The 13,431-nt window shown below is 46.4% G+C and overlaps 1 protein-coding gene across 4 annotated transcripts in view; it reads right to left on the bottom strand.

The window, feature by feature from the left end:
- Nucleotides 1-1,541: 1,541 nt before the first annotated feature.
- Nucleotides 1,542-13,431, bottom strand: part of KPNA6 (karyopherin subunit alpha 6) — a 72,578-nt gene continuing 60,688 nt past the window's right edge. For 3 of the 4 annotated variants that reach the window (XM_032160064.2, XM_058442454.1, XM_058442455.1), the window contains 4 exons: nucleotides 11,843-11,968; nucleotides 10,779-10,906; nucleotides 8,043-8,221; nucleotides 5,633-7,396 (listed from right to left, as the gene is read on the bottom strand). In XM_032160064.2, the coding sequence (XP_032015955.1) occupies nucleotides 7,209-7,396; nucleotides 8,043-8,221; nucleotides 10,779-10,906; nucleotides 11,843-11,968 (621 nt within the window). In that variant the 3' untranslated portion in view covers nucleotides 5,633-7,208. Of the gene's footprint in view, nucleotides 7,397-8,042; nucleotides 8,222-10,778; nucleotides 10,907-11,842; nucleotides 11,969-13,431 lie in introns of all 4 variants that reach the window. The other variant, XM_032160063.2, reaches the window with a different exon arrangement.

Below are 13,431 nucleotides of genomic sequence, written 5' to 3'. Positions count from 1 at the left end.
AAATCAGGCCTTGATAGATTTCTGTATAACGAGGGTGTTCTAGGTGAGATAAAGAACATAAAAATGTATGCAGGGGGTGAGGGGTAGAGGATGTAGCAGAAGGGTCAACAGTAGCCTAGAGGGGCTGGCTGGGTAATGAGAACAGGCAAGAATTGACAGAAACATGGGTTAACAAGTTACTTTCTCCTTTGCTATAAACAATATATAGCAACAATATTAGCACCTGCCAGATTGAGAGAGAGGTGGTGACTGCAGTAAAATACAGCAGCTCTTGCACATTGTTACCAAGCAGTAACTCAGGCCAGGTAGGGCCAGATAGTATTTTTCTGTTTTTTAGACAGGTTTTACTCGGCTGCTGAGGCTGGAGTGCAGTGATCATGATAGCTTACTGCAGACTTGACCACCTGGACTCAAGTGATCCTCTTGCCCCAGCCTCCCAAGTAGCTAGGATTACAGGTATGTGTCACCACAGCCAGCTAACTTTTAAATTTTTTTGCAGAGACAGATCTCACTTTGCTGCCCAGGCTGGTCTTGAACTCCTGGCCTCAAGTGAGCCTCCTGCCTTGGCCTCCCAAAGGGTTGGGATTACAGGCATGAGCCACAGTGCTTGGCCTCTTTTTAAAAATGGAGACTTCAGGACAGTCTTTTTCAAGACAGACATTTCTTGATTTTTTTTAAAAAAGTTGGCAACTAATTCAAACTTAAACACACTCTGCCAAGCAAAACCCTGTGGGTTCAATCAACTTTCTGGCTGCTTGTCTGTAATCTCTGCTTTAGGAATTGATCTAAACTGAAGGGAGGAGTCTGTGAACTATTTGATCTTAAGAGGTTCAGGCTGGGCACGATGGCTCATGCCTGTAATCCCAGCACTTTGGGAGGCGGAGGCAGGCGGATCACCTGAGGTCAGGAGTTCAAGACCAGCCTGCCCAACATGAAACCCCGTCTCTACTAAAAATACAAAAATTAGCTGGGCGTGGTGGCGGGCACCTGTAATCCCAGCTACTTGGGAGCCTGAGGCAGGAGAATCGCTTGAACCCGGGAGGCGGAGGTTGCAGTGAACCGAGATCACGCCATTGTACTCCAGCCTGGATGCCAAGAATAAAAAACTCCATTTCAAAAAAAAAAGTTTCAAAGGGCTGTAGAGTGGTGCTGATGAAACTAAGTCAAAATCATTTAGAGAAACTCTAGAAAATGCAAACTAAGCTACAGTGATAGCCACAGATCAGTGGTTGCTGGAGGTGGGGCAGAAAGGAGGGATTCTCAAGTGGGAAGCTTATGGCTTATGAAGGTCATAGATATATTCACTATCTTATGGTTGTTTTATGGGTGCATATGTGTTTCAATTTATCAAAGTGTATATACTTTAAATATGTACAGTTTATTGTATGTCAATTATATTTCAATAAAGTTGATGAAAAAAACTTTACAGCAGGTGCAGGTTGGTACAACTCTTATTTCCACTGTTAAGCTACAAGTTTAAACACCTCCTCATTCTCTTCCCCCAAATCCAGTCTAGGGTCACTCCAAGCCAAAGAAGACAATTTAGAACTTTGCAACAGGTTTTTATTTTTGCTTTATATCTATTACAGTGTTTGAAACCTAAAGAAATACATTTTCTCTTCAAATTTGGATGTGTATATAAATAACATTTGTCTGGACTCAGCACACTCAATGCCATGGTTTCTTGGCCTACGTCTGCTCTGAAATTAAGCTGTGTCTGTCTACCCAGGGGCCCTGAGAACCTGGAAAATAGAGTTTATTGTTATTAGAAAAATAAAAGCAAATGAATTTGCAAAGAAAAACCAGTGAGAAGGATTAGATTCATCTTCCAAGGGTCCATAGCTGGTAACCCAAGCCATTCTTGGGGGATATCCAGTCTCTCGAGTGGCTGGGACTCCATTACCCACTTTCCTTCTTTAATAGGTCAAAGGCAATTCCCACAAAAGCTGGCTAAAAAAGCCAACACTCAACTCCAGAGTCTGAGGGTTCATGAAGATGTGGACTTTTTTTTTTTTTTTTTTTTTTTTTTGAGACAGAGTCTCGCCCTGTTGCCCAGGCTGGCACAATCTTGGCTCACTGCAACCTCTGCCTCCTGGGTTCAAGAGATTCTCTTGCTTCAGCCTCCCACGTAGCTGAGATCACAGGTGCCCACCACCACACCTGGCTTATTTTTTTTATTTTTTATTTTTTTGTAGGGACGGGGTTTTACTATGTTGGTCAGGCTGGTTTGAACTCCTAACCTCAAGTGATCTGCCCGCCTCGGCCTCCCAAAGTGCTAGGATTACAGGCGTGAGCCACCGTGCCCAGCTGAAGATGTGGATTTTTTTTTTTTTTTGAGATGGAGTCTTGCACTGTCACCCGAGCTGGAGTGCAGTGGCATGATCTTGGCTCACTGTAACCTCCGCCTCCTGGGTTCAAGTGATTCTCCTGTCTCAGCCTCCCAAGTAGCTGGGATTACAGGCGCCTGCCACCACACCCAGCTAATTTTTTGTATTTTTATTAGAGATGGGGTTTCACTATGTTGCCAGGCTGGTCTCAAACTCCTGACCTCGTGATCCGCCCGCCTCGGCCTCCCAAAGTGCTGGGATTACAGGCATGAGCCACCGCGCCCAGATGTGGACTCTTTAAAGACATGCTCTGAGTCAGAGGCTCCCAGCCAGTGTTAGGATCTCTGAGAGCTTACTTCCTTCAATGCCCCCCAGGCCATGGCATATATAACAGTTACAGGAGAACAGGGCTGGCATTCAGCAACAGGGTTCAGGTATGAGCTAATGTGGACATGAGAAGTCAGGCTGGCCCAGAGGCAGCTAGGCAGGCCACTAAGATATGCTACATAAACCTTTTCCCATGGTGTTCTGGGCCTAACATGTAATGCTGCCTCTTCTAACTCTCACAGCCGGCTTAGGTTCTGCACATAGCCCAGACCTGAAGCAAAGTGCCCTTGCAGAGAAAAAAATAACAGCTTTAATTCACAGATTTGGTTGGTCTTGACCTCAAGTTCTTCCTTTGCCACGGTCTACATCAGGGTGTGGGGCTAGAGGACAGATAATGAGAGACTGAATCATTTATGAAGGCCTTGGCCAAGGAGCTGCTAGTGCCCACTACATGGATCCCAGCAGGGCCAAATTCTCAACCTGTTGGCTTAACAAAAGAATGAAAAAGCTCAAACAGAAAACATACTGGACAAGGTTGGTCTAGAACATGCAATCCTAAATGGCTATGGAAGAAATTTATTCTGAGCAGTATCTCAGTCTTACACTCACTAAATTCTAGGGTAGTTCTATCGAAGATGTTTAACCATGGTTTAGTGCACTGAGCCCTGCACCCTTCTCCAGGCTGTGAGGGAGGCAGAGAGGTACATACATTCCTAATGCCCCAGCCAGCCTGTTCTCCCTACTGGGTCTCTGGATTACCTGCAGGGACCTGGGGGAAATTGGCTCCCTGTCTTCAGCTGAGAGTCTGGAATCTGAACCCTAGATGAATCTACTGAAGAATGCTCAAGATGATGGATACCAAGCTGAGTGAGTCTAGGGGAGAAGAGAGGCCTGAACAAAAGAGCTGGGGCCTTCAAAGAGGTGTATGAGAGGTGAGGTTAGTAGTGCCAGGCTTTCCTATCCTTTCCTTCTAGTTTGCTAGAAACAAGTACAACTTTAGGGTGTGGGGGAAGGCTGGTAGACATGAAAAAATGGAAATACACTTCATTCTGCTAGACATTTTAAACAGGTTTGGCTTGAGAAAAATAGAAAGTCTGTGCCTGAGAACCTTTTTTCCTCTCCCTTATTTAAGTACAATAGCAGCTATAATCTGTGCAGTTCAGCTCCAAAAAACAGGGCTCCTGGAAGATGGCTTTCATGGCAGAGAGTTGATGGGGTAGATTAATGGGCTCTAGGTAAGGAGGAACACCAAGGGTCCCTGAAAACTGAGGCCAACACCTGCTCCCTGGGGGGGGCTATTTGTATTCCCTGACCCATGTAACAAGCCTGGCCAGCTGTGGGTGGAATCCATGTGGTTCAATCAGAAGGTTGCAGCCAACATCAAGGCCAGGCAGTCACTGGGGTAAGCTGGGATCTGAAGGCAGACTTCTAAGACCAGAGACCCTGTTAGTACTAAAGATGATGATTTGGGGGTAGGATGCCTGGAGGGGCTGGCACTGTTCAAAAAAGTATTTGAACACATTAGCCAAGAAAAAGACTCCTTGTCCCTCCTAATCCATATCTAGATACCCCCAACCAGAGATCTTAAAAAGGATAGACCAGCCATATGCCAACAAGCCAGGATTCCAAAAGCATGCCTCAACTAATCAGGGTATTCCCTACAGCAGACTGGGGCAGGGGTCTCCATCCTGGCAATAACCAGAGAGCCTGACCTCGCTCAGGGCAGGGTATGGAATCCAGATGAAGACTGTCCACAAACAGTGGCTCTCAGGCCTGGGCTAAATAAATAATATTTTGCTTCATTACATGGCCAAAGGAGACCAGGAGATAGAAAAGATATTGCTGCCTCTGTGGGCTGGAAGAACTTCACCTGTTGGTTGAAAGGGGATTAAAGGAAGGTAACAGGAAAACCTGGTCTGGAGAAGACATAAATGAAAGCTCCTGGAGGCCACTTTTCTCTGATTAGAAATCTATCCTCACACTCTGCCCCTAGTAGACTTTAGCCTTTGGAGTTCTTAGGGAAAACTGGCTTTAAGCAGCAGCCAGATGACCAAAAACATTTTCCATCTGGTACAGGACCCGGAGCTGAAGCCAAAGTAGATTTTGGAGGAACAGCTGGACAAGCAGGATGTGTGTCTTACACTAAGAAACTGGTCCCTATATCAGGGACTTAACTCTTTCTTCGGATGTACAAAGTAGATCCTACTAAATTGTCCTTTGGATGAGAACAATGGGCCGGGGTTGGGTGGGGGAGGGCTTTTTCTTTTTTTTTTAACTGTAAGAGAATGGTTTTGTAATGGAGGTAGCAGGCCGAGTGAAAAAAAGATTCTGCCCCCTGCCTTCCTGGGAGATTGGGAGTTGGCAGCCATCATTCCCAAGCTGATGAGTGGCATCTGACTCACCAAGGTGGTACAACATGGGTGTGATTTTTCAAGGACAACTGCCAGCCCTAAACCATCCTCCTCAGAAAATGGCTTTGAAGTGGGACCGCAGCACTAGGAGAAGGCAAATTCAAGACCAATGGCCAACAGTAAGTGCCTGAACTTTAGGTCTATAAGCAGAAGGGCATGGATTTCACCTGAGCCAGAAGGAGATGTATAGCAATAGAAGCAAGCATGGCATTGTTTCAGAGGAAGGAAAAGCAGAGCTTGGAGCAGGATGCCTCTGACTAACCACAGGGGGGAGGTGGGGGTGGGGCAGACTGTGCCTTCAGCTCCACAGCTGGTCTACACCAACTTCCTCTACTCCCATCCAAACAGGTGGGCTTACTATCGTATGTAATCCACCCAGAGGCACAGGCAAGCCACTGAGGCAATGCACTACCGTAATTCAAACAGAAAGAAGAGGCATCTGGATTATAACTGTACAAGGGAGGGAAAACCCAAACCAGGTACAAGGATGCCAAACAGGGAAGATAAGCAATAGCTCTAAAAAAAAAAAAAAAAAAAAAAAAAAAAAAAAAAAAAAAAAAACAGGCTACTAAGTTTCAGTGATAATAGATAATAGGAGAGGCAGCCATGGGTGATCAGTTATGTGGACAATGGCCATTGAGATTGAATTTGACAAGGCAAACTGCATCTGAGTTTCCTGATACAAGCAGGATGTTCCACAGTAAGGACAGAGTAGCAGACTTCACCAGGCCCTGAGGCCATCCTTGCTCCCTTCAGGTCCTGGGACAACCAGGCCACGCTGACCTGCTTTATGAAGGTTCCAGAGCTGAAGGCTGGTCCCAGGTGGTGGTCCAGAATCCAAGCAGAGAGGAAAAGGACCAAGCTCAGGCCTCCTGAGTGAGAAAGCATCCACATCTCTTTTTGGTCTTCCTCACAGTATCCTACTTACAGAAATGACAGACAGTTCTTCCTCTTGAGACCAATTAAGATTGACCTACCTAATATATAGAATATAAAAAAATACAGAACTTTTTGACATTCTCTCCTTTAGAAGTAAAATATACATGATCCAACTATGGAAGAGGAAGAAGAAGAAAGGCCAAAAGCAGGGATCCCTGACTATCCCAATACATGACACTCTCACTCCACCCTCCTCTGCAACTTACAGGTCACCAGAGCAAGGACTTTCTCCTCAGGAGAAAGGAAGGACCACAGCCCCGTCTCAAGCTTAGGAGAAAATACAGCCACCTCAGAGGTTCTCTCAACCTCGAGGGGGAATTTTCAAGTAAACAAATGAAGTTGGGTCGCACCATTTGGAAGGTGAGTAGGAAATATGGGATCAGTAGCTACACGTCGGAAGCCCCATCTGAAGGCCTGTGCTCCTCCCCTGCACTCCCACTGGTATACGTGACACTCCAGGAGAGTGAGGAGGAACTCCCAAACTAGAGAGGTCTGGGCAAAGAGTCAGAGGGAGGGAGGGACCTTTGTTTCATGGTAGCCTCCCCAGCCTCTAGTCTCAGGCAATGCAGGCAGCTGGGTTTACTAAAACCAGAAACTTGTGGCTCTTGGGAAGAGCAATCTTAATACAAGAAAAATGTGCAAAAGAAAAAAAAATTAAATAATCCAAGCGTACAAGATTAATATTCTGTCAGAGCAAGAACACTTTGTTTTGGATTTCTCCCTTGCCCTCCCACCTCCCACCTCTGGAATATGCCATCTGCTCAAGTACCCAAGATAACAGTTACACAGATCAGGGCAGAGGGCCGGGGAGAATGAAAAAAGATCAAGGGAAGGAAGTCACCACTGAAGAAAAAAGAAAAAAAATAAAAAATAAAAAAAGGTGCAAATTGATTACCTTAGTCCTTTGTCTACCCCTGGGCTCCTGGGTTAAAGACATGTGTGCAGCCAAAATATAGTGTAAGGAAGAAAAACCCAACACGTCCCCTTCTTGTCACAAAACCCAAAGGTGAGCCTCAGATGGTTCTGTCTGTCCAGAGGGTGCTCCCTCCAGGGAAGGGGGCGGAGCAGGTCAAGAGCACAGTCTCCAGGGCAGCAGAGGTGTGTGGTGGCTGATGGTGGGGACACTGGTTTCCCGCCCACCAGAGGGCTGCTCTTCCGCTGGCTGGTGGTGCTTCCCATCCCCTCCCCTCCCCGGAGGCAGATATTATAGCTGGAAGCCCTCCATGGGGGCCTCAGGCTGCTGGAAGATGAACTGCTGTTGCGTTTCATCCACTTGGGGAGCCAGGCTGCTATCATCGTCTTCTACACCAAAGTAGTGCTCAATGAGGTCAAAGGCCTTCTGGTAGATCTCCTGGTTCTCGTGGCTCTGGAGAAACTCAATTTTATCCAAGCCTACAGTAGTAAGAAGGAAGGAAAGGGAAGTGTGAGTGCTTTTCTATGGGCAGGTGAAACATTTACCTATTTTTCCTTCCCTGAGGTATGTTAGTGCTTACAAACACAAGTCATATGATCAGATCACTCTTGGACCTGAAAGAGGAGAGTTAAGATTTCTTCTCAAAACTACAGAATCCCAAAGGAAAGAGACCAAAATGTCAGTTACAGAGGCTCTAAGTCCTGATTCTGCTTTAAACTAGAAGCATGACCTGGGCAAATCATCAGCCTCTCGGGGATGAATGATGAGTCAATCCAGCACTCCTATAGGTACAGCCTATCAGAAAGAGAATTGACCTATCGCTCCTTAGAAGGAGAAGAAACTGGTGAGAGACAACTCTCAACTCAAAAGATGAGCCAAATCCAAATCCTAGCTGTACCCCAGCTACTCAGTACATCCCCGTTATACTCATGGAACGTCTGAAACCCTGTGGATGGTGAAACTTGGCTAGGGCAAGAGCTCTTAACTGTTCTGGAGACACAGACGTCAGTCTCATGGAAGCTATGGATGCTCCCCAACCCACACTCCGCCACCACCAACATATGTATACCATGTTGGAGGCCTACAGTCTCAGGTTCTGACCTAGATTGAGGAGAGGGCACATACCATAGGCTTCCTCTATGAGGCCACAATAAGGATTGACCCCTGAGCCACTGCGCTTGCCCTCTTGCTCTCCAAGCCGCAGGATGTTCTCCAGTCCATTGAGGGCCACTTGCACAATCTTCGAATCCATTACAGTCAGCAAGTCACATAGGGGTTTGATGCAGCCCAGTGAGACCAGGTACCTAGGGGCCAGAGACCGGGCAAGTTCTAAACTAGTACAGGACACATGAAGTGCTGGGCAGGTGCCCTGTACTCTCAGCAACCCATTCTTACTAATTTATTTTCTTATTTTTAAGAATTGTGAGGCCGGGCACAGTGGTTCACACCTGTAATCCTAGCACTTTGGGAGGCTGAGGTGGGCGGATCACAATGTCAGGAGATCGAGACCATCCTGGCTAACACGGTGAAACCCCGTCTCTACTAAAAAAATACAAAAAAAAAAAAAAAAAAATTAGCCGGGCGTGGTGGCAGGCACCTTGTAGTCCCAGCTACTCGGAAGGCTGGGGCAGGAGAATGGTGTGAACCTGGGAGGCGGAGCTTGCAGTGAGCCGAGATCACGCCACTGCACTCCAGCCTGGGCGACAGAGCGAGACTCTGTCTCAAAAAAAAAAAAAAAAAGAAAAGAAAAAAAAAAAAGAATTGTGCAACACCCCATTCCATGCCAGAGAATGAGTGTTCCCCAACTAAGTCTCTCTCTTTTTTTTTTTTTGAGACAGGTCTTGCTCTGTCACCCAGGCTGGGGTGCAGTGGTGCAATCCCAGCTCACTGCAGCCTCAAACTCCTGGGCTCAAGTGATCCTCCTGCCTCAGCCTCCCAAACAGCTGGGACTACAGGTGTGTGCCACCATTCTCAGCTAATTTTTTTTTATTTTTTGTAGAGACAAAGCCTCATGTTGCCCAGGCTGGCCGCAAATTCCTGGTCTCAAGCGATCCTCCCACCTTGGCCTCCCAAAGTGCTGGGATTACAGGTGTGAGCCTCTACTCTTACTGAGCCTTGATAACCGCTTATCCTTTCTCTATCTCTCTACCTTCCTATTGATATTGGTCTAGTTCATGTCACATGTGGATGCTACCAAACACTCCTCCTCCTTGCCTCTAATGTCTCCTTGGCTGCAATACGACCCCTCTGAACACATCACTTCCCTGCTTAACATTTCTCACAGGCTCCCTATTTCCCTGGACTCCAAACTCTGTGGCACAACAATACCATAATACCACAAGCCAGCCCAGCCTGCATGCTCTGCAATCTGGCTCCTACTTCCTTTCTAGCTCTGCCTCCCATTATTCCCTCCCAAGGACAATACATTCTAGTCACACTTGTAAAGGTCTCCAGGTTTCTGATTCTTGTACCTTTACTTATGCTTTTCCCTGTCTAAGAGGCCTTTTACAATCCCATATTTATCCTTCAAAGCTTAACTCAACAGCTATCTCTTTTCTCCTAAGGCTTTATATATACTAACTATGCTCCCCTTAATAGGCAACAAGTGAAGGGCAAAACACTTATCTATTCCCACCACTTTCCACTAATGTTCAGATAATGGAAACTAAAATAAAAGAGTACACAGGCCAGGTGGCTCATGCCTATAATCCCAGCACTTTGGGAGGCCAAGGTGGGAGGATCATCTTACGTCAGGAGTTCAAGACCAGCCTGCTAACGTGGTGAAACCCCGTTTCTACTACAAATACAAAAAATTAGCCGGGCGTGGTGGCACGCACCTGTAATCCCAGCTACTCAGGAGGCTAAAGCAGAAGAATTGCTTGAACCTGGGAGGCAGAGGCTGCGGTCTCAAAAAGAGCACACATACACAAAATAGCTTTCTATTAGCTTCTTTCAAGTCTCATACCCCAAATCAATTTCCCAAAGCAGCTGCTTTTCTGTTTGAGACAGGACCTTGCTCTGTAGCAAAGGCTGGAGTGTAGTGGCACAATCACGGCTTATTACAGCTGTGACCTCCTGGGCTCAGGTGATCCTCCTGCTTTAGCCTACTGAGTAGCTGTGGCCACAGGCACATGCCACTACAACCTGCTAATTTTTACATTTTTGTACACATGAGACAAAGTCCCTATGTCGCCCAGGCTAGTCTTGAACTCCTGGGTTTAAAGGATCCTCCTGCTTCAGCTTCCCAAGGTGCTGCGATAACAGACATGAGCCACTACACCAGCTTGCTTGCTTTTTTTGTGTGTGACAGACTCTGGCTCTGTCACTCAGGTTGGAGTGCAGTGCTACAATCACAGCTCACTGCAGCCTTGACCTTCCAGGCTCAAGCCATCCTCCCACCTCAGCTGGGACTACAGGCACATGCCACCACGCCCGGCTAATTTTTGTATCTTTCGTAGAGATAGAGTCTTCTTATGTTGGCCAGGCTGAAGAAACTGTTTTGAGTGAGCCATAGCACGGTTCCCCTTCATTTGAATTGAGAACTACATAGATTTCAGTTCTCTGTTGGATAGGAAAAGGTAGAGAAAGGATGGATGTCCATCTCATGTTTCTCTTCTCCAGAAGGGAAAACTGGTAAACTGTTACAGTGTCACTGGAATCTGGAATAGATTCCCACGTGGCTTACGTGGAATCTATTCCAGATTCTAGTGACACTGTAGCAGTTTACCAGTAAAATTCTATTACAGTGAGACTAGGGGGCAGACCTGTCTGAGCAAGAGCAGTTTACAGGTCACCTGTAAACCATGAGCAAACAGGGAGAGCATCCATATCATTCAAGACAATGGGAAAGGAATGTAATACCTGATCTGCTCAGGGGTTCCTCCTGATGTGGCATTGGTGATGGCCCAGGCTGCCTCTTTCCTTGTACGAAACTCTGCTTTCTGAAGGATTTCGATCAACACAGGGAAGATATTTGCATCTATAACAGCCTGAGAGAGGATGGAGAGAAGGCAGATGGAAGGAGAAAGTCATTTCAGCATGATAAATAAATCTAGTCCCCAAATCAGCTAAGACTTAGACATCTTCCCCATTCTGGGAGTTTTCTTTTGTTCTTCCTATATAGGTGACAGGCTATACAGAAGAACCCAGTTTTGGTTACACAGCTTCTTTGACCAATAGTACACACTGACTCCAATTTCTTTCTTTCTTTTTTTTTTTTTTTCTGAGACAGTCTTGCTCTGTCACCCAGGCTGGAGTGCACTGGCGCGATCTCAGCTCACTGCAAGCTCCACCTACCAGGTTCACGCCATTCTCCTGCCTCAGCCTTCTGACTAGCTGGACTACAGGCGCCTGCCACCACGCCCGGCTAATTTTTTTTTTTTTTTTTTGTATTTTTAGTAGAGACATGGTTTCACCACGTTAGCCAGGATGGTCTTGATCTCCTGACCTCGTGATCCGCCCACCTCAGCCTCCCAAAGTGCTGGGATTGTCAGCCACCGCGCCCAGCCTCTCTCTTTTTTTTTTTTTTTTTGAGATGGAGTCTCGCTCTGTTGCCCAGGCTGGAGTGCAGTGGCGTGATCTCAGCTCACTGCAACCTTTGCCTCCCGGGTTCAAGCAATTCTCCTGCCTCAGCCTCCCGAATAGCTAAGATTACAGGTGCCTGCCACCACACCAGTCTGATTTTTGTATTTTTAGTACAGATGGGGTTTCACCATGTTGGTCAAGATGGTCTCAAACTCCTGACCTCATGATCCGCCCACCTCGGCCTCCCAAAGTGCTGGGTCTACAGGCATGAGCCACCGTGCCCGGCCAATTGACTCCAATTTTTAAAGGGAAACAAATGCTTTCTTCTGAAAGCAAATATTCCAACAACCTCCCATGTTCCTATGACTTCCCATGCCCCTTGACCTCCCTGCCTGTTTTACCTGTATTTGAGCCCTGTTGCCAGCAGTAATATTTGAAATAGTCCAGCAAGCTTCCTTCCGGATTGATTCCTTGGGACTGCTCAACAAGTGGAGAAGGCAAGGTAGGGCTGAACAGTTAAGAATGACCTAGAACACCAAACGCACAGGAAACAAAAGAAAAATTAAACTGTTTTTAATTTTTTTAATGTTTTTCTTTCTTTCTTTTTTTTTTTTTTTTTTGAGACACAGTCTCGCTCTGACGCCCAGGCTGGAGTGCAATGGCACAATCTCGGCTCACTGCAACCTCCGCCTCCCAGGGTCAAGTGATTCTCCAGCCTCAGCCTCCCGAATAGCTGAGATTACAGACGCCCACCACCACGCCCGGATAATTTTTTTATTTTTAGTAGAGATGGGGTTTCATCATGTTGGCCAGGCTGGTCTCGAGCTCCTGACCTCAGGTGATCTGCCTGCCTCGGCCTCCCAAAGTGTTGGGATTACAGGCGTGAGCCACTGTGCCTGGCCTCATTTTTTTTCTTGAAACAGGGTCTCACTCTGTTGCCTAGGCTGGAGTGCAGTGGCATGATCATGGCTTACTGCAGCCTTGACCTCCCAGTCTCAAGCAATCCTTCTACTTCAGCCTCCTGAGTAGCTGGGGACTCCTGAGTAGCAGGGTGCCACCGTACCCTGCTAATTAAAAAACATTTTTTTTTGTAGAGACAGGGTCTTCCCATGTTGCAGGGCTGGTCTCAAACTTCTGGGCTCAAGTGATCCTCCCACCTCAGCCTCCCAAAGTGCTGGAATTACAGGCGTGAGCCACTGCACCTGGCCCAGGTAAACTGGACTTAATCAAAATGAAAAACTTTTGTGCATCAAGACATTGGAGTAAGCTGGGCACAGTGGTATGCACCTGCAGTCCCAGCTACTCAGGAGGCTGAGGCAGTAGGATCACCTCAGCACAGGAGTTCAAGGCCAGCTGGGGCAACACAGTGAGACCCTCTAAAAAAAATTAAAAAAGAAAAGAAAGTTGGTCTGGGTGAGGTGGCTTCATGCCTGTAATCCCAGCACTTTGAGAAGCCAAGGTGGGAGGATTGCTTAAGCCTAGCAGTTCAAGACTAGCCTGGGCAACATGGTAAAACCCTGTCTCTCCAAAAAAAAAAACAAATTCAAAAAATTAGCTAGGCGTGATGGTGCATGCCTGTAGTCCCAGCTACTTGGGAGGCTGAGGTGGAAGGATTGCTTTGAGCTCAGGAGGCAGAGGTTGCAGTGAGCCGAGATGGCATCATTGCACTCTAGCCTGGGTGACAAAGAGAGACTCTGTCTCAATCTTAAAAAATTAAAGTTTTTTTTTTTTTTAAAAGACAACAAAGTTAAAAGATAAAACCACAGAACAAGAGAAAATATTTGCAAAACATGTGTCTGATAAGAGATTAATATCCAGAACATATGAAGAACTCCTAAAATTGAACAACCAGAAAACTCAACAACCCAATTAAAACATGAGCAAAGGACTTGAATAGACATGTGTCCAAAAAAAAAAAATACACAGATGGCCAATAAGCATATGAAAAGATGCTCAACATTACTAATCATTAGAAAAATGCAAATCAAAA

Source organism: Hylobates moloch, unplaced genomic scaffold (genome assembly GCF_009828535.3).
Source record: "Hylobates moloch isolate HMO894 unplaced genomic scaffold, HMol_V3 SCAFFOLD_8, whole genome shotgun sequence".
NCBI classification, from domain to species: domain Eukaryota; kingdom Metazoa; phylum Chordata; class Mammalia; order Primates; family Hylobatidae; genus Hylobates; species Hylobates moloch.
This window is presented reverse-complemented; position numbering and strand designations above follow the sequence as displayed.